This window comes from Empidonax traillii, unplaced genomic scaffold (genome assembly GCF_003031625.1).
Source record: "Empidonax traillii isolate 1590-97213 ecotype Southwest subspecies unplaced genomic scaffold, ASM303162v1 scaffold1579:size129161, whole genome shotgun sequence".
In the NCBI taxonomy this organism is placed as follows: Eukaryota; Metazoa; Chordata; class Aves; order Passeriformes; family Tyrannidae; genus Empidonax; species Empidonax traillii.
This window is the reverse complement of record NW_020956772.1, coordinates 59,557-79,443: the sequence shown is the minus strand read 5'-3', so window position 1 is coordinate 79,443 and position 19,887 is coordinate 59,557. Positions and strand designations below refer to the sequence as shown.

General features: G+C 60.0%; 1 protein-coding gene across 2 annotated transcripts in view; it reads left to right on the top strand.

Annotated features, from left to right (window-relative positions):
• The window catches only part of DOK2 (docking protein 2), a 4,905-nt gene extending 635 nt beyond the window's left edge, over nt 1–4,270 (top strand). Inside the window, exons 2-6 of one of the 2 annotated variants that reach the window (XM_027907937.1) lie at nt 148–271; nt 1,327–1,617; nt 2,231–2,339; nt 2,656–2,837; nt 3,307–4,270. In XM_027907937.1, coding sequence (XP_027763738.1) covers nt 209–271; nt 1,327–1,617; nt 2,231–2,339; nt 2,656–2,837; nt 3,307–4,149 — 1,488 coding nt within the window. In that variant the 5' untranslated portion in view covers nt 148–208 and the 3' untranslated portion in view covers nt 4,150–4,270. Of the gene's footprint in view, nt 1–11; nt 272–1,326; nt 1,618–2,230; nt 2,340–2,655; nt 2,838–3,306 lie in introns of those variants that run through there. The other variant, XM_027907938.1, reaches the window with a different exon arrangement.
• Nucleotides 4,271–19,887: the final 15,617 nt, after the last annotated feature.

The window sequence follows — 19,887 nt, the reverse complement described above, 5'->3', positions numbered from 1 at the left end:
GAAGCCGTGGCGAGCGGAGGAAGCGGCAGAACCCAAACCACACACGTCACGTGGCGAGCCTGCCCGGCCCCCCCCACACAGCACAGCAGGAAAGAGGGGGACACACACGGGCTGGACGGGACCCCCCCGGAGCTGTGGGACACCGGGGGACACGGGGGGACACGCCAGGACACGGCGGGACGCGCCGGAGGATGCCGGAGGTGGGAGGATGGAGGAGGCTGTGGTGAAGCAGGGGGGGATCTACCTCCAGCTCCAGCAGACCTTCGGCAAGGTGAGGGGGTGTGGGGGGCACGAGGGGGCTCGGGTGGGTGGGATATGGGGGTGTGGGAGGGGTGGGATCCACAGGGAGGTGACTGATGTGACCCCCCAAGCTGGGGGGGGTGACTGATGTGACCCCAAACCTGTGTTGGGTGATGGGTGTGGCCCCCTTAGACTCATCCAGGGTGACTGATGTGACCCCCTCAAAGGCAGGGGGTGGCGGATGGGACCCCCAGAGCTGCGCTGAGGGACTGATGCAACCCCAAAAGCCTCTCTGCTTCCGTGGCTGATGAACTCGGGCTTTGGCAACCGAAAGGGAAGGAGCTCACGGGGCGTCTCCAGCTCTGTTCCCTGGTCTCACTCCCCGTGGACACCCTCCAGAGGGGACCCAGATGCCATGGGAAGGGCAGGGAAGGCGGGCAGGGTGCAGGCAGGGCGGGCAGGGCATCCCCTCCCCGCGGCAGGGCAGGAGCCCACGGTGCCTGCAGCGCTGAGGATGGAGAGCAGCACAGAGGCCACCCCAGTGTGGATCCCAACACCACATCCCAGGGAAAGAGAGCTGTGTTCTGGCACAGCCTGGGGGCCCAGCAGGCCCCGGAGCTGGAGCTGCCGTGGAGGATGTGCTGGTTTTTGGTGCAGGACTTCCTCTGTCCCCACTTCCCCTCTGACACTGGGGCCTCCCATCCCCCCCGTGAGCCCCAAATTGCTGCTCCCTGGGGGCGAGCTGGGAACTGCTTAAAAGCTGATGTTTCCAGGGAAAATGGAAGCAACAAGGAGCTGGAAGCCCTTCAGCAGCAGGGGAGGGCGTGGGCATGGCTTTTGGGTGTGTAGGGGAGGATCTGGATGCTGGGTGAGGATGAGGATGGGATGCTGCTGGCGCCTTCCCCAGCTGGAAGAAGCCTTGCTATGCATCAGGGATGTTTATCCAGGGATATTTAAACCCCAGTTTAGCTCCCCACCAAGTTCTGGTCAGTCCTGGGCGAGGTGCAGAACCCCTCCCAGACCCCAAGGGGAACAAAAAACTGCCAGGAGGGGGTAAGAAAACCCACCGGGTTCTCCCCGTGGCAGAAGTGGAAGAAGTTCTGGGGCGTCTTGTACCGGGAGAGCTCCTGCTCCACGGCCCGCCTGGAGCTGCTGGAGGGCTCGGGGCCGGCGGAGAAGCCCCGGAAAGCCGAGGGGAGCAAGAGGCTGGTCCGGCTGAGCGACTGCGTGCACGTGGCCGAGGCGGGGGGCGATGCCACCTGCCCCAGGGACACCGTCCCCTTCCTGCTGGAGACCACGGACAGGCGCTTCCTCCTGGCTGCCGACAGCGCCGAGGCGGCCGACTGGATCCAGAGGCTGTGCGAGCTGGCATTCCCGGTAGGATAACTGGGATGGCCGGGGCGGGCTCTCCGGGTGCGGGGTGTTGGAGATAGTTTTGAGTGTAGGAAGGCAGGGAGCAGCTCCTTGTTTGCGGTGCACGAAATCTGTTTACGATGTTTATAGGAACGTTTTATCAGCGCAACATCTGACAGAATATCTAATTGGGATATCTGGGAGTTACCTCACGGGTTACACCCATCCCCAAAACCACCCATCCCCAAAATCATCCATCCTTGTTGTCCCGCCCCACCTCCCGAATTTGAGTCAGTGGTCCCAAAACCACCGCCTTTCCCCCCAGCCCTCATCACCCTCATCATCTCTGCCCCCTCCTTGAATGGCTTCAGGGCTGCTGAGTAGTTCTGGCTTGGCCGTATCCAACAGTGTGCCCCTGTTGCGTCTTATTCCGAGCACGTTTTTCCTGGAAAAGGCGTTTTTTTCACCTTGCTCGAGTCTCTGTCCTGCGGAATTCTTGGCACTTTCAGGCATCTTGTACGAAAGGTGCTTAGCTAAAAAGGGCTGAAAGAGCCACGCTAATACTTTATGGAATGTAGAGTTTGAGGCGTCAGTGCCACGCTCTGCCCTCGCTCACCCGCCGCTCTCTCCCGGACAGAGGAGCAGGGAGGAGCAGGCAGCGGGCAGGGATGGCCCTCAGAGCAAGCTGGGCACCGACGGAGAGTTCTCCATGGAGGAAAACTCCCTGTACAGCTCCCGGGGCAAAGGTAGGCGCCGGGAAGCGGGGATGGAGCGGCAGGCTTGGGTTTGCTGGAGCGGGAGGCAGTTCTTGTCCCGCAGCACCTCAACCCCCACCTCCCCTCCTGCCTGCGCCAGGCAGCTTCCCTGTGCTTCCCTGTGCTTCCTCATGCTTCCTCGTGCCAGGGAGCAGCTCCCAGTGTGGCTGTGTGGTGGGAAGTCTCCTCCCGAAGCAGCCCCTTCCTGCTGCGGTTTGGCTTTGCGGCCGGAGCCCTGCAGCCCTTATCGGCCGGACGCTGCCCCGTGGCCGATCCCACCCTTATCCCACCCTTTTCCCACCCGCAGCGGGCGCGGAGCAGGACTTCGAGGTGACGGTGAGGGCCACCCAGTCGTCGCAGCGCTGCAGGCTCTGGGGCCGCTGCGTCCTGCGGGCCGGGGAGGAGGCGCTGGAGCTGCGGCACCCGCAGAGCTCGGAGCTGCTCTACAGCTGGCCCTACCGCTTCCTCCGGCGCTTCGGCAGGGACAAGGTGGGCAGGCAGGGGGGCTGGGGAAGGGTCTGTGCCACGAGTGCTGTGAGGAGAGGCTGGGGTTGTTGAGCCCGCAGAGGAGGAGGCTCAGGGGAGAGCTTATCCCTCTCTACGGCTCCCTGGCAGGAGGGGAGAGCCGGGGCAGGGGGAAACGGGCTCTGCTCCCAGGACAAGAGGGCACAGCCTTGAGCTGCCCCAGGGGAGGTTTAGGTTGGACACCAGGAAGTTCTTCACAGAGAGAGGGATCAGACCTTGGAAGGGGCTGCCCAGGGAGGGAGTGGAATCACCATCCCTGGAGGTGTTTAAGCAGGGCCTGGATGTGGCATCAGTGCCATGGCCTGGGCGACAAGGCCAGGGTCAGGTCACAGGTTGGACTTGAGGATCTCAGAGCTCTTTTCCAAGCTCGGTGGCTCTGTGTGGATGTGGGAAGAGCGATGCAGGGATTGATGCTGCGTGTCCCTCCCCTCAGGCGACGTTCTCCTTCGAGGCCGGCCGGCGCTGCGCCTCCGGGGAGGGCAACTTCGAGTTCGACACCCGGCAAGGCAACGAGATCTTCCAGGCCATCGAGGCGGCCATCGCCCTGCACCGGGGCCGGGGGGGCCCAGGGGATGAAGCCCCCCGGCCCCCCGGCCACTCCCGGACGCCCAGCTGGGTGCAGGGGCACGAGGAGCCCGGCGGCACCAAGGAGCCCACCCGCGAGGGGAAGGTGCCCAAAACCAAGCCCCCCGTGGTGGTGCCCCCCGCCAGCGGCTGCTCCGGGGCCGGGGAGCTCTCCCGAGGGGCTGATCATCCCTACGCCGAGCCCTGCGATTCCCTCCTGCGGGGGAAGCCCGCGGTGCCGGGGAAGAGCTGGAAGCAGGATGCTCCGGCCAGGGTGGAGTCCGAGTACGCCGTGCCCTTCGACACCATCGCCAAAGCCCTCCTGTCCCACCCGTTCGGCAGCCTGGGGGTCCCCGAGGGGGGTCCTGACCCCCCCTACAACCCCAGGGAGCCGGCGGGGGGTCCCCAGCAGCCCCCCCCGCGCCCCACGGCCGCCAAGCCCGAGCACATCTACGACGAGCCCGAGGGTCTCTCCGCCCTGTCCGTGTACGACGAGCCCGAGGAGGTGAAGGGGGAGGCGTGGAGGCTGCAGGCGGCCCCCGAGGAGCCCCCCGGGCACGACCAGCCCTACAACCCGCAGCGGGACGACTACGCCGTGCCCAAGAGACCCGTCCCGCTGCGCCAGCCCTTCCTGCTGCAGGGCAAGGAGTGGCTCGGCGACACCGACTACGACAACGTGGCCCTCAGGGTGGCCAAGAGGAATCTGCAGTGAGCGGGATGGGGAGGAGAGGAGGAAAGGAAGGACCCCCCACCCCGGCTGTCCCAGGCAGATTTATCCCGACCCCCGCAGAGCTGAGACCCCCTCCCAGCTCAGCGCACCCGCGGCTGGTTAGGGGGGGGAGGTGGGGGGGTGGGCACGGGCATCCCTGGGGACATGGCGGGGGACACATCTGGGCAGCGCTGGAGCACATCTGGGCGGCGGCAGGGACACATCTGGGCAGTGCTGGGGCACGTCTGGGAAGCTCCGGGGCCGCGATGCGCCCACTGGAGGGCAGTGCGAGCCCACCGTAGGAGCAGCCTGTGCCCACCGGTGTGGTCCCCCCGGGGCCGCACCGGCACCTGCCCCAGCGGCCCGGACGCCAAATCCCTCCCCTCGTCCCGGTCAAAGCTCGGGAACACCAGCCCTGCCCGGCCCGGACCCCCGTGCAACCCCCCAGGGATGCTCCAGAGGCAGCTGGAGTATCCATGGGCCTGGGATGCTCAGCCTGTGCTGGCTGGGGATGCACATCCCACACCTGAGGATGGACAATCCCCAGGGATGCACATCCCACCCCCGAGAGCCCCCCCATGCCCACACGCAGCCCCCAGTACCCCCAGTATGTGCCAGTGCCATGGCAGGGCTGGGCACTGTGCCCGTCTGAAGGCCCCACCACATCCTCCCTCAGCACAAACAGGGCCATAAATTCCTGCTGTTTCAGCCACATTTTTATTTTTAATTCTTTTTATAAACCCACTTTCCAGCCCCTCTGAATTACAGACGGAACACTCGGCTTTATTGGCACAGAGGTTTCTGTGGCTGGCTCTGCTCCTCCCAGTGCAGACCAGTATGTGACTGGACACAGCCTGACTTGCTCTGGGTCATCCTCCTCCTCTTCCTCATCCTCCTCATCCTCCTCCTCCTTTTCCTCCTTCTCCCAGCCACCTCCAGCCCTGCACAGCCCCTCATCTTAGCACCATCCCTAATTCCCTGCTGAATTCCGTGTTTCCCTGGCTCTCCCAGGGCTGTGCCAGCCTCTGTCTGTGCCCATCACCCTGCACAGACCACCTTGGAGCCCACCAGCCCCACCACCACCCCGGAGGGACCTCGGGAGCCGCTGCCGGGCCCTTCCCATCCCGTCAGCTCTTTCCACGGAAGGCAGAGACGAGCCATGAATTATTTATAATCCCTTCCAATCAGAGGAACGCTCAGGTGCTTCAGTTAATTTCCTGGATCCTGAAAATCCAAAGTGCAGATTTTAATAAGGCAAATTAAGTGCTTTTTATGTTCCACCCTGATTAAAGCTCCGTGTCCATCGATCCGTCGCGGGCGGGATCGGAGGGGATGGGACACACGGGGGTCCCCCCAGGCAGGGGCTCCATCCCCTGCTCCAGGAGGGATCACAGGGGGTGCTCCACATGCAGAAACACCTCAGAGTGGTCAAGAATTAAAAAAAACCCCAAGTCTCCAGTGGGTTTTTCCACGTAGCACCAAGAAAAAACACGGAGCGAGGGAGATCTTCCCACGCCCTGGCAGGGGTTTAGGAGGCAGCGGGATTCGCTGAGGGGTGGGGGTTATTCCTCATCCCATGGCTCCTCATCCTCTCCTGGAGCCAGGGAGGGATTATCCCTATCTATCCCATCTTCAGACCATGGGCATTCCAGGAGCATCCCCCAGCTGGAGCCACGGGGACTCCTGACAGCCCAATGCCACTCACCGGGAAACAACTGCTCGAGCACGTGTTATTATTAATTAATTAACGCTCATTATGGTGGTTATTTATTATTAATCAGCGTTAACACAATCCTCACCTCCTCCAGCCTGGCTTCCCGCTGCATCCCTGCTCCTGCCAGTGCCTCCAGTGTCTCCAACTCTGCTTCTCTTTGCCAAGCAAAGACATGGAAGCACCTCCTGGACTTCACTTTCCAACCCTATGGGAAGCAGGCAGCCAGGATAATGAGGGATCACTGGGAATGGCACCATAAAGAAATGGGAAGACCTCCCAGACTTCACTTCCAAATCCTGCAGGTCTAATGGGTTTTGCAGTGGGCAGGCAGGATGAGGGATTGCTGGGAATGGCACTGCTCAAATTTTAGAGGCACCAGCCTGGACTGGGTGAGGTTCTGGGAGCTGGAATAGCATTCCCTGCCTGCCCCATCCATGCCTAGGGTGGAAAAGGGAATCTATCCTGGAATGTTAAGGATGCAAAGCTGGAAAAAGCCCTTGGAGGGGCTCAGTGAGGGGCTGGGCTGGGAAAAAAAAAATCAATGGCAGAGAGGGAGGGAAAAGATTGGAGCACAAAGCCCCAGACAAACAGAGAGATTTAATCTGATTTGGGAGTTATTACCGTTATTGAATTATGCTGATTATAAATCATTTAGGAGCAGGGATCATCAAAACAGGGATTTCTTCGGAGCTCAGAGGGGCAAAAATTCTCCTGAGCCCCCCAAACCTCCCTCCAGGAGCAGGAGGGGGGAGGCAGAGCTGTGTCCCAGGATGGAGAAGGGCAGGGAGCAGCATCCCAAGGGAAGGTTGGGCTGGCAGGGATTGGAGGGTATGAAAAGAAGGGGACAGCCATCTCCAGGATGGAGAGGATGGGGGATTGAGGAGCTGAACACCCAGGATGGGGGATTGAGGAGCTGAACACCCAGGATGGGGGGGTTAAGGAGCTGAACACCCAGCCCGGGGGTGCTGCCCTTGGCCTGGAGATGCCGCTCCCGGGCCCATCTCCCCTGCCTGCTCCGCACACCTTGTCAAGGCAGCTCGTTTTCCCATTACTGTCTCCTCGGATTAGGGATGCGCTCGCTCTGCAGCGCCCCCGCCCCGCGCCGATCCCAGGCGCCAGGGAGAGCTGGAAAAACTGCATTAGAGCCCGGCCAAGGAGCCCCTAATGCCATTAGGGGGCAGGAATTAGAGGTGCTAAATGACAAGCCCCTCATCAGCCGCGGGATTTATGTCAATCACGTTCCCGCAGCAGGGAGGGGCAGGGCCCTTCATTCAGAAAAAATTGCCTAATTGGGAAGGTCTGGATTCTCTCCTCCTGTCTCGTTTCTGGAGCTCTGGAGCTCCTGCAAAGGCTTCTCAGGGTGGGGGATAAACGGAGGTGATGGTGAGGTGCGGGGTGAGGAGCGAGGAGGTGGCAAAGTGGAGGGACATCCAACTCCTACCCCCATCCAGCCCGCTTTTCCTTTCCCTTTTGGTGCCTTGAGATACTCCAGGATGACTATCACCGAGAATTGCATCATTCCAGTCTGTATGGAATAACAGGCTGGAAACCAGCCCCTGTTTTCCCGCTTCTAAAGGAGCTGGGCTGCCTCCCTGCCCTGGGCTGCAGCGAAATGAATTGGCGATTCCTGGGAGCCCATAAAGCCTGACCGTGTTGGGAAGGAAGCTGTAAAAGCTGCGTGTCCACAGCCGTATTTCCTTCACTCCTCATTGATCCCGTGGCCTCTGCTGCCCATGGCTCGGCCCTGGGCTGATGTGCTGGGTCCCCTCAGAGCCACCTGCATCGATCCCAGGGAGCTGGGCCAGCCCGGAGCACCTCCTGGTGCTGGGAGCCATCACGGGGCAGGTGGCGTTTCAAAGCCTCTCCTGAATCCAGGGATTTCTAAAAGCCCTCGGCTCCCCCCCACCCCTGGTTTGGGCCGCAGGGGATGAAGGTTGGTGCCTTCCCTTCTCCTCAACCCGCAGCGCTGGCACCAAAATAATGCTCTGGGTGCTTCGCGGGCTCCTCCGCAGGCAGATTTTGTCAGGAAGTATAAATATCCCCCCCACCCACCTGCCCAGGCTGTGCCTCAGCGAGGAAATGTGCAGCTACTCCCTCGCTGCTGATCTGCTGCTGCTGGAATTCTGCAGGATTTGGGGGGGGGGGGGAGGGGGGACACACCAGGACAGGCTTCCCAGAGAAGGTGCCCCATCCCTGGAAGCTCCCAGGGCTGGGTTGGAGCAACCTGGGCTGGTGGAAGGTATCCCTGCCCAGGGCAGGGGGTGGAACAGGATGATCTTTGCATTCCCTCCCAACCCACACCATTCCAGGGTTTTGGAGGCTGTTAAACCTGCCCTTCCCCATCCAGGTGTGCTCCCGGGAAGGATTTGCTCCCTCCGTGGCCCTGCCCGGGTTTGCCGAGGGGATCCCGGTGTCCCTGAGCATTCCCAGTGCCCCTGCGTGCCCATCCCTATGTGTGCCCATCCCAGGGCACGTGGAGCTGGTTACTAAAAGCCAAAACCCCGCCGGTGTCCCACTGTATCCCTGTGGAACATCCACCCTTCCCGAGGACTCGTCTCACCCGAGAAGGAGCCGGGAAGTGGCGGAATTTCCACCCCGCTGCTCTCCGTTCTCCCCGCGAAAGGGGAGCCAATTACCGGCAGCTGGTGAGAGCCTAAAATTATTATTAATTTCAAACAAAGCATATGCTTTGTGTTAACAATCCTCCGTGGTGTGGCAGAAGGGCCGATCCCATCCAGATGGCTCGACGTGCCATGGGAACGATTCGTGCCGGGCTCTGCCGCCGCTCCCGAGCGGAGCGGGGATGGAGGGCAGGGAGGGCATTCCGTGCCTGCACGGGGTCACCCAGCACGGGGTCACAAACAGCATCTATTCTCAATTATAATTAAAAATATAAACCCTGTTAGCTCCAGCTGAGGGCATCCCGAGGTCGGGGAGGTGGCGGCAGATCCAGCAGTGAGGTCTCCAGGAATCAGGAATACCACACCATCACACGGATTATGGGGATGTAAATATGATAGAGGCACATTAAGGAAGGTTTGGATCCCAGACACAGACCTGCTGTCCCACCAGATGCAGGTGGGATGCTGAAGGCTCTCCCTGCCCCTCTCAGTCCCCCTGCAAGCAGACTTTCCCCTCCCTGGCTTTGCATCCCAATGAAAAAAGGAATCATTTTCCTCTCTATCCCTGCACCTGGAGATGGACAGAGAGGCACTTCCCAGCTGGGCTCCAGGGTGTCCAAGCCCTCTGGGAAGAGCTGCTTAACCTGCTGTGGGAAATCACACTGAGAGGTGCCAATGCAGAGTTCAGAGCAGCCTTTCCTCTTGGAATCACGGCAGCCACATCCAAAATAACTGGTGTGAAAGGAAAGGATGGGTTCTATTTTTACCAGGAGGTGGGAGCTGGTGACATGGAGGAGCTGCTCAGCTCCACTGACCCTGCTGGGCCCGTGGAGAGCACGGACAGGAGCAGACATCCAGGGGGAAAAAAGGTGTGTCCACAGCAACAGGGACTCATTTGGACGCAGAATCTCCACAAAGAAGATTTTCCTTTGGATATGTCCATCCTCAGCTTCCAGCATGGTCCTGCTCCTTGGGAAGAGCTTGCAAAGCTGCTTCTGGGGGGGAATCCCTCTCTTCCCCATCTTTTGGTGACATCAGCAGACCGATGGGGGCTCCAGAAATCCTACTGGATTAACAGTCCCCCTGGATTAACAATCCCACACCCACCAGCATGGAGCACCTCCTGCCTGCAGATGGATAACGAGCTCAGGCTTGGAGACTTCTCCCCCCGCCCCAGGACCCCGAAAAGGGTGGTGGCAGGAGCATCAGAGCTCCTTTAAATCCCACAGCTGGAATTAGGAGCGAAGTATCTCCAGGGGAGAGGGGTAAAAATAGCTGCTGCTCTGTGTCAGCAGCCGGGGCTCTGTCAAGGGCAGGGGCGAGCGCTCGTTATAAATAGGAGGAATTAATTACTCAAGTGGGGGACATGGTGATTAACAAGGGGTCAGGCTGGCACCAGCACGAAGGGAATCCACAGCCCAGCATGGAGGAGCCCTGGGAAGGACGGGATTGCCATCACCCTTTATCCCTGAGGACACGGGGGTGTGTGGAGGGCAGGAGGAGGAGGAGATGGGGAGATAAAAACACCTCAATGACAGCCCTGCCAGCTCAGCCGACACCTGGTGATGGGGTAACTGCATCCAGGAGCTGTGGGGAGGGCTTGGGTTTAATTTTAGGTTTATTTGAGTTTTAATTAAACCCCGTGAGCGCTCTGGGAGGGCATGGGGCGGGCAGCTCCAGGTGACCTTCCCACCCTCCCAAATCAGCCCCAAATCCCCCCAAATCCCAGATTCCCCGAGTTCCAGGGGGCACAGGGAGGAGAGGGCAGGGAGCAGGCTCATCCCCAGAGCTGCAGAGCTGGTGGCAGCTCCCGTTCCTGCTGAGCCAGCCGGGAGTTGATTCATGGCCCCGTCGGTGCCGGCTATTGATGCATAAGGAAGCAATAATGGAGACGGAGCAGAGCCGTCCTCTCCCCGGGATTTATGGAGTGCAGCCGGATCTCCCGGCCTTCCAGGCTGCCCTTCCCACATCCCACGGGGCTCAGCACCAACCTGTGCCCACATCTGGCGCACGGCTGTGCCCGGGAAGGTGCCCCCCAGGGCAGAGTCACCAGGCCAGGGAATGCTGATCCCATCTGAGCCAGGCCCCAGCGCCATGGGAGATGGAGGAGCCTGGAAGAAGGGCTGGATTTATCTTGGCTGAGCTGCTCAAGAGAGAGCTGGGGGTGTTGGGGATGAAGTCTGTGCATCAGCATCCCCAGCAATCGAATTAAAAAGCCAATCACTGAGTCACAGATCCACTTTTCCATGATTCTGTGCTCGTGGACACCCCAGACTCCCTTCTGTTTCCAATTATCCCGCTCTCCTGGCCCATCTGCCAACATATAATCTGTTTTCTCATCATCTTCACCCCATCCCCTGAATGAACACACTCCTGGCTGCAGCCCCCAGTGTGTGGGGCCTGAGGGGAAATGGGGAATAGAATCACAGCATCATGGAAGGCTTTGGGTTGGAAGGGAGTTCAAGGCTCACCCAGTTCCAACCCCTCCCATGGACAGGGACAATTCCCACTGCTCAGGTTGCTCCAAGCTCTGTCTAACCTTGGCCACTGCTGTGGCTGAGGCTTTGGGCAGAGCCCCTGGTGCTGAGGAGAGCCCAGGAAAGGGAGCTGGCCCTGCAGGTCCCAGCAGAGCTGCTGCCTCCTCCCCCCCCCACCTCGAGGCTCCGCAGGGAGTAGACCCTTGCCATTTTTGGCCAAGGTCACCACCCCCTTTTCCCCTTCCAGAACCATTCCCGAGGACCTGATTGCCCATTTTCCCGCTAAGTGCACTTTAACCTCAGGCCCATTACTGGAGCCATCATCCCTTTTGCATCCCCGAAGCCCCGTTAGTGTCAGACCCTGCACTTTATGCCTTTGCTGCTCCGGGCTAAGTGCTCCCCTGGCCCCTCCCCGCCAGGGGGGTTCAGGGTTGCTGCACTCTCTTCCTCCTGGATTATTGATCCCTAATTTCCCCCCAGGGGGGATCTGCTCTCTTATTGCTCCATTTGTTTCCCTGCTCCGCTGCCGAGTCTCCAGATCCCCCCACCCCGTACCCCAGAAACCCCACACTGCTCCCCGTCCCTGCACAAGAGGCCAGGATTGGGAACACCAGGATTTCCAGGGCAAAGATCAAAGCACGAAGCTGCAGATGGCTTAGAACAAGCCCTCCTGGGCAGGTGGCAAACAGCGTTTCACCCGCAGAGCGCTGTGCTTTGAGCTCTTTCCCTTGGAAAAGAGAATGATGGGGTTGGGGGTGGGGGGAAATACCACGGCCCACCTTTCCATGCCCCAGCAAAGCCCAAAATCAGCCCTCACCAACCCCCATCGGGCTTTTACTGCCTCCCCATCTCCTCGGTCCCCCCCAGCTGGTGTTCCAGAGCTGGGATTTGGGATGAAGGGCAGCTCTGAGCTGAGGTTCTGCCAGCAGAGACGCGTGGATGGCTCCAGGTGCCCGCAGCCACCCTTTCATAGTCATCCTCTAGGACAGGAGGAAGGCTCCGCTGGCCGAAAGCCATCGCCAGCCTTTTTGAGCCTTGCGAGCTGCGAAGTTGGTGAATAACAAAGTAAAAATGGGATCCCTTAAGGGCTTTCTCTCACCCGAGGCGGGACTGGCGCCTCTGCCCGTCCCCACCCCGCCCGCACCCGGGTTCTCCATCCATCAGGATCCTCAGCATCCCTCGCCTTTCGGAGTTTACTTGTTTGTGTTGCCTGTCAGCTCCCTCTCCCCCGCCGCATCCCAGCTGAGAGCGGAATGCATGCTAATAAATTCTGGATCGGCAGCAGCACCCGGCGACGGGGAAAAGCTGCTTGAATTACAAAGGCAGCTCTGGCTGCCGCACCTGGATTTGCTGCTCGGCCCCGAGTTCGCTCCCCTGGGGCAGGGATGCAGGGGGTGGGCAGGGCTGTGGGATTTGGGGTGAAAGACAAGCCAGGGATGGGGTTTCGAGCAGGACCACGGCGCTCACACCGTGACAGTGCCCTGTGCTGCCCCCTCCCCACCTCCCCCCAGGCGCTCCCCCAGCCCCCGGGATGCAACAGCGAAGATTAGGGCTGTTTCCTTTTCTTCGGCGAGGAGCGTAATCCCCCCTTTGAAAGGCGCATCCCCCGCTTGATGCTTCCTGACATTAATATTATCATCTCCAAGCAGCCGCAGAGCCCGGCTGTCGCCTGCGATTAGGGCACTGACACAGATCGGTGCAAGATTTCACAGGCGGCTCATTACGGCTGACTCGGGCTCCGCTCGGCTTATATAACTCATCTTGCATAAACCTGTCACCCGCAGGGGCTGCTCCGCCGCCCGGCCCCGCCGGGGCCCGGGAAGGGGTGAGGAGGGGCGGGATGAAGGCCATGGGCACCCCCGCCCCATCATCACCGAGCGGGGCTCAGCGCCTTGCCAGGGGGTTCTCCTGTGCTGGAAGGTGGTACCGGCATGGGAGCGGCTTCCAGGGGCGTGTCGCAGGTGTGGGAGGGGGAAAAGACCCTCTGGACCCGTGCTAAGGACTGGGATGTCCCCGATGAAAAGCTGGGACCTCTGGAATCCTGTGCTGGGGACAGGGATGTTCCCGAGCGGAGCTGGCACAGGGACCCGTGGAATCCCGTGCTGGGGACCGGGATGCTCCCAGTTCATCCCATCCTGCCGCAGAACCACCACCCCCTCCCCGCCCCCAGAGCGGAGCAGGGCTGGCAATGTGACCCCGGTCCCCGAAGGGCTCATCAGCGACGGCGGCAGAACCGGTGTCACCTCCCTGCAATTAATCAGAGGAGTCATTAGTAAATGAAACAACCGCGGCTCATCAGCTGGAAATCGCCTCTCCCGCCAGGAACGAGGGGGGAGTCGGAGGGGCAGACGCTTAAAATTAGGTGTCTTGCTTCTTTCCCCCCCACCCCCACCCCCTCATTGTCAAACATTTTGGGTTCAAACCTTCCCCCGGAGCTGCCCAGGCCCTGTTTGCTGGTTACTCCTCCTCAGGGGATGCTGAACCCCCCTGCAAACCCCTCCGGAGTGCTCACGCTTCCCTTTTTCCCCCCCTCCAATCCCTGTCTTTGTGTATCCACGTGTTTGCCGGATCCCTCACCGGCAACATTTGGGATCGGGCGGCCGGTGAACAAAAGAGCTCCGTGAAACCCGAGCTCCCCCAGTTGCTATGTAATTATTTCCACGCTACCCAAGCAATAGGTGGGAATTCTTGCCAGCGCTGATTGTTCCCAGACACCTCGGTGCCGAGGATGCCAGAGGATGGTTGCAGTGGCCAGGACAGCCTAATTAGGGATAAATCATTAACGATGAGCCCTGCCCTGCTGGCAAGCTGCAGGTTGGCTCCTGAAAACGCTGGGGAGGGATGTGGGACTGGTTTGGCTGCACGGGGTGGTCCTGTGGGATTCTCCGTGGGGATCACACCGTTTGTGCCACCTTGGATTCCTGCTCCGCTTCCCCTCCTGTCACCATGAAAACACCCCTGTGGGACACTTTTCCCAACACTCAACCCCGGCCTTATCATTAAATGGAAATTATGGGGAGTAAATCCTGGCGAGGGGAGAGAACAGCGAGACTGGGATTGGCTCTTAGGTGGGGGAATGGAGAGTGGGGACAAAACACAGACCAGCAGCCTGGAGTAAGGCTGGCCACTTTCCCACCCAAAACTCCTGGCAGAATTTCCTGTGTGGCTGGTCCAGTTTCTCTGGCCTTGCTGGGAATGAGATGGAGAAGAGGAGCTGCACTGAGTGGCTGTGTCCCAGCCCTGCTGTGCCCTGGGGGGCTGGAGGAGCCCACGGGCGCCTCGTGCTGCTCAGGGGGTTCTGACCCCCCTTCCTGCTGCATTCCAGGAGCAAAATCCCCTCTTCCTTGCACCCAGACCTGCCGTGGGACAGAAATGGAGGGGGGAGCCTCCAGCCTCGTCCCCAGCTCAGCCCAGCTAATCTCTGCTTGTCAGAGAACAGGACTGCAATCTGCCTCCTAAATCCGACAGGATAATTAAAATCGGGGAGGGAGATGGCTATCAGCTAATTTTGGTGATGCTCTTCCCTCTCCCCACCTCCCAGTTCTCTTCCCATCCCTCCTGGCAAGTCCCTGCCTCCTCCTCTCCCTCCTGCTTGGGAGCAGAGGAGGATTTTACAGGACTTTGGGGGGGTCTCTCTGTGCCCCCCACGCAGAGCAGGGACCCTTCCATCCACCTCCAAGGCCCCACCCCAGCCCTGCCAGGCTGAATTCTCCGGGGGAAGAGCAACACTGCAACCCATTAAAGGCATAAAAAAAAAGGGATAATTTTATCAGTGGAGGGGTGGGGGGTGGGAGGTGGGATCCTCTGTCCCGGGTAATGGGAGCATCGTGTCTCCAATTAAAGCTGGGAGGATTCGTCTGGGAGCCGGGGCCCGTCAGGAGCCGACGTTTATTGGGCTGTCAAAGTCAATCTCCTTCAGGAGCTGCTTCCACAAGCACGTCGGTTTATGGATCATTTATGCCTCTTTTTTTATCACTTTTGGGTGGGTTTTGTAGTTCACAGCTTGTTTTGTTTGCTCCCTGACAGGAGGGAAATCCACTGGCGCAAAGGGATTCCAATCCCACGGAAGATAATTTTGGTTAATTATCGTCATGGCAGCGCAGGGAAACCTGGAGCAAAGGCCAGGGATTCCAGATATGGCACCAGGCTCTTTCCTGGTAACTGGAGAGTGAGGGCACACGGGCTGGGGAGCTCTGGGCTGTGCTGGCAATGTGGGATCCCCCAGAACGGGTAGATTTTGAGGGACGGTGTCTGCACCGCACCTTGCTCCGCTGGGATGTGGGAACTGCCAGCCTGGGGCGCAGGCAGAGCTCCAATCTCCCACCTGGGACACCTGCCAGGCTCTCTCTCTCTCCAGCTGGATGCTCCAGTGATACAAAAAGGCCTGGAGCAGGGGATGCTGTCAGGTTAATTGGTCATGGCAAGGGCTGGCACCGGCGGGTGACAGGAGAGTTTGTCACACACACGTCTCCAGCCAGCACTATTTTTGGTCCACTCTCAATCCTGGGGATGGAGGAGAGTTTTCTCCCGGTTCCCTCCAATGCATCCAGTGAAGGAGGAGGGGGGAAGAGTCTCCTCCATGCCTGGCTGCCTGTCCCACGTCTCAGGGGGCCTGCTCTGCTTCCCTGCCAGCGCTGGCAGTGCCACCTCCCCGGGGACAGCCAGGATTGACGGCTCTGTCTCCTCTCATTGCTCCACACCGGGAGAGGAACTATTTTTATCCCCTCCCTTCCAGTGCTCCCAGCTCCCCTACCTGTGGGAAGGGATGGGAGAGGGTTTGAACAGCTTTTATCCCGGTCCTGGGATGTGCTCTGGAATCCTTCTGCCCCGTTTCCCACATCGATCCCTCCCGCCCCCGCCTGCATCTCTCTGTCCCAGGGATTTATCAGCCCGGTCTGGAGATGGGAATGTGGTGCCTGACCCTCTAACATCCCTGGGGAGGCTTCGTGGGGAGGGGGGGATGCTCTCCCCCAGCATTCCAAGGCATCTCTGGAGCTGGGTTTGGGTTTCCCACCCCTGGGAGATGGAGAGGAGGGGGAGGTCAGGGCTGAGCCCCCTCCCAAAAAGGAGCAGGACTGGGGGGCAAAGGCTCATTCCTGGTCAGACACCCTGTTACTGGAATTGTGCCTGCTGGGAGCTGCCAGGGCAGGGTTGTTACAGGATATTATACAGACCATTTGCATGGGCACCTCCAGGTCATTTCGATCACTTTAAGCTACTTATCTGCCCATTTTCTTCCCCATAATATTTGCCTAATTCGATTACTCTGCAGCCTCAGCAAGCTGCAGGGAAATAATCAGGAGATATTACCCAGAGCAAGTCAACTGGATCCACGTTTCCAGCAGCCTCCCTTCCCCCCCTGGCTCGCCCACGGGGCTCTGCCCTTGCTGGGGGACACTGGGGACACCCCCTGCTCTTGCCCCCATCGCTGCCACGCTCAGTGTGAAGGACAAGGACCCTCTGTGGCCACCCTCCAGTGAGGTGCCAGCCCATGCCAGGGGTGCAGGCAACCCCCAGGCTGATCCAAGGGATGCCAGTTCCTCCACATTTGGGACCTGCAGGGCAGGGATGTGGTGCTGCCGCAGAGCTACTCCCAGCTGGCCCACTGGAGTGGGTTTTGGGGGCAGGCAGGAGGGCTGGGTGGACCCAGGGAGAGGGGAAGAGGCTGAAGCACAGAGGGGATGAATGGCTGGATTTGATCTTTTCCGACCTAAATGACTCCAGGATTCCATGAGGTTGGAAAGGGGAGCTGCTGGCCCTGCCCAGCCCAAGCCCCTGGACACAGGCTTGGAACTGAAGGATCCAAATCCACTTCCAGGCTCGTTCCAGCAGCTCCAGGGGGAGCCCTGGCAGGGCAATCAATGCCAGGGCACTAACAAGGGGCCCTGAGCTAATTGGCAGGAGCTGCTGCCTAAATGAAGATTCCGTATGCGCAGGAGGAGCCGGGAAGGGCCTGGATTCGGATCCAATTTGTGCCTGCAGCAGCCTTGGGAAGCTCAATTAAACCAGCTCTGGCTTTGCTAATCAATCCCACTCCCAGGGGGAGTCTCTCCATGGGCCAGGGAGGGGGCTCGGGCCTGGCCCTGATGGAAATGCCATCCTGGGAGCCACCAGGAGCAAGGGATCCACTTCCCTTATTACTGCTTTGCTAATTTTTGGCTTATATATAAAAAAAGCACGTTTTCCTTCACCACAGGGAAGGGGGTTCCTGGAAGAGACAGGCCTTGTGGTTTTGTTTTTTTTTTTTCTGATGGTGCTTGAAGCGTCATTCCCGAGGGAGACTGGCTTTGAGCTGGCAGGATCTGCTGCTCCGAGAGGGGTTTGGATTGTTTGGAGTATTATCCTTGTTCTCTGCACTCTCTTATCCCCCTGGATGTTCCTCAGAGGAGCCGAGGAGTGACGGGGCTTGCAGGCAGCAGGTGAATCCCTGCCTGCGAGCTCTGGGGTGTGGAGGGCTTGCCCTGAGGAGAGGGAAGGATTTTTTCCAGGGTTTCTCCAAGAGGGATCCCCTGCCCAGCTCCTCAGATGGGGGAGGAGATGGAGATGGGATATGGGGGTGAAAATGGGGACGAGGGTGGGGAGGGAGATGGGGATAGGGATAAGGATGGGGATGGGGATGGGGAGGGAGATGGGGGTGAGGATGGCCGTGTCCCTGGGGGGCTCCCCATCTGCAGGGAGCTGCCTGCGGGCACCTGGAAGGTGTTCCCGGGTGGAACGCGGCGCTCCCGAGGAGCGGCAGAGAAGAAGGGGCTGCGGGTGCCCTGGAAGAGCCCGGAGCGACAGGCAGCGCCGGGCTCCGGGCAGGGACGCTCCTGCCATCCGTGTCCGGGAGCCGGGCACGGCTATAAATACCGCTGCTGACACAGCAGGCAGGGCCGGAGGGGACGAGACAATAAAAATAATCGAGGGATTCGGGGCTATTGCCGAGGAGCCCGGAGGGCGAGTCGCGTCAGCGGAGCCGGGGATGGCTCTGGCACCTCCCGCCTGGAGCGCTCCCGTGTCCCACACCGGGCTGGCACCTTCTGCCTCAGCCTTTCCCCGTGGCATCCCGGCTCCCGCTCGTCTCTCCCTGGTTTTGTTTTAGTTTTATGGTTTGTTTTTTTTTACGAACGTGGGGGGTTTTCTCCGCTCTTCCCAGCCCCGGCAGCCGAGAGGGTGGGGCTGCGCTCGCCAGGCTGCCGGGGGAGGTGGGAGGCTGCCAGACACCGGGGTGGGAATAAACAACCGCAGGAATCAGGGAATGCCTTCGCTTGGAAGGGACCTTAAAGCTCCTCTCCTTCCACACCTTCCACGGACCGGGTTGCTCCAGCCTGGCCTTGGATGCTTCCAGGGATCCAGGGGCAGCCAGAGCTGTGCCAGGGCCTGCCCACCCTCCCAGGGAGGAATTCCTTCCCAGTATCTAATGTCCTAATATGTAATGCCTGGCACAAACCTGCAGCAAATCCAGTCCTCTCCCAGCCCTCCCAGTCCCCCTGACCCCGAATCCCACCCCAGACTGGCACCTCTGTTCCCTCCTCGCCGTCCCCTCAGTGGCTTTTATCCCCCTCTCAGCTTCTTTCCCGAGATTTAAACTATCCCAGCAGCTCCCAAAGCCACTCCAGCGCTGTCTCCAGCTCCCAGGGCCCAGCTGAACCTCGCAGGGCTTCATGTGGGGAGGAGGGAGGAGCAGGGAAAGGGTGGCTTTGGGGACAAAGATTGAAGAATCCCCCAAGGATCGGGGGGGACCCTCATCCTGGACTCCCTCTGGAGTATCTCTGCCTCTGGCCCAGCTGACAGGGAGGAATTTCACGCTGTTCCCTGACGTGGGCCCAGTCCTGCTCATCCAGCTGGGCTGTGGGGGCACGGGAAGCACCAGCCGAGGACTCCACGTCCAGGGCAGCGCTCCCTGCCCCGCACAGACTGCGGCAATCACTCATCAGCACCCAGGGAGTGCCTGGAAATCTCATTCCCAGGGATCAGGGAGCATGGGGGCAGGAGCCCAGCCTGGGCTCCTGGGCTTTTAGTGAAACTCGATTTGCTTTCATTGCCTGATGGGGCTGAGAGTGTGTGGCAGTGGATCCGACCTCATTACCCGGCTCTTCCCACGTCATTCCCGGAGCAGCTGCAAAGCCCCTCTTCTCCTTCTGCCTTTGCATCCCTGTGCCCTTCATGAGATGGGAATGAGCCCCTGTTTCTCTGTCACCATCCCTGTTCCCTCCATCTGGTAGGAACAAGTCCCTCCCTTTGCCTTTTCCTCCATCCCTGTGCCCTCCATTCGATGGGAACAAGTCCCTCTTCCTCTTCCTCCATCCCTGTTCCCTCCATTCGATGGGAACAAGTCCCTCTTCCTCTTCCTCCATCCCTGTGCCCTCCATTGGATGGGAACAAGCTGCTTGCACATGGAAGAGTCTGTCAGTCCATCCCAGCAGGGTCCTGAGCTGAAATCAGGGGCGTCCTCGTGCTGATGTGCCCAGTAACTCCCAGTAAATCTGTGGGGCTCTGGGAGTGGGACACCAGGAGGAGAGAGTGGAGTGTGGGGTGGAAATATGTTCCTTCGCAAAAAAAAATAAAAAATTCCCAAGTGCTTCCCTTTCAGCTCCTCGTCTCGCTCAGGTGCCGAGGGGTTTGATGGAAATGTCAGCTGCGATTTGGGGCCGTGGAGGCTGATGGGTGTGTGAGCAGCAGAGCTGACAGCTCTGGGAACGGGCTGGGCCGAGCCCTCCCGGTGCCACCAGCCGCGTGGCACCGCATGGCTCTGCCACGGGAGGGGCACTGCCGGCTCCCAAAAACTCGCTGAGGGCAGAGGAAGCGCCCTGGGATACCTCGGGATTGGCAGGACTCATCCTAGCCCGTGGTGTCCTCTAAGCATTTTAGGGATAACCCGGCTCTGGTTTGGGAACCCCTGGTAGGGCAGGGCCTGCCCCTGCTCTCGGCAGGGCTTTCCTCAACC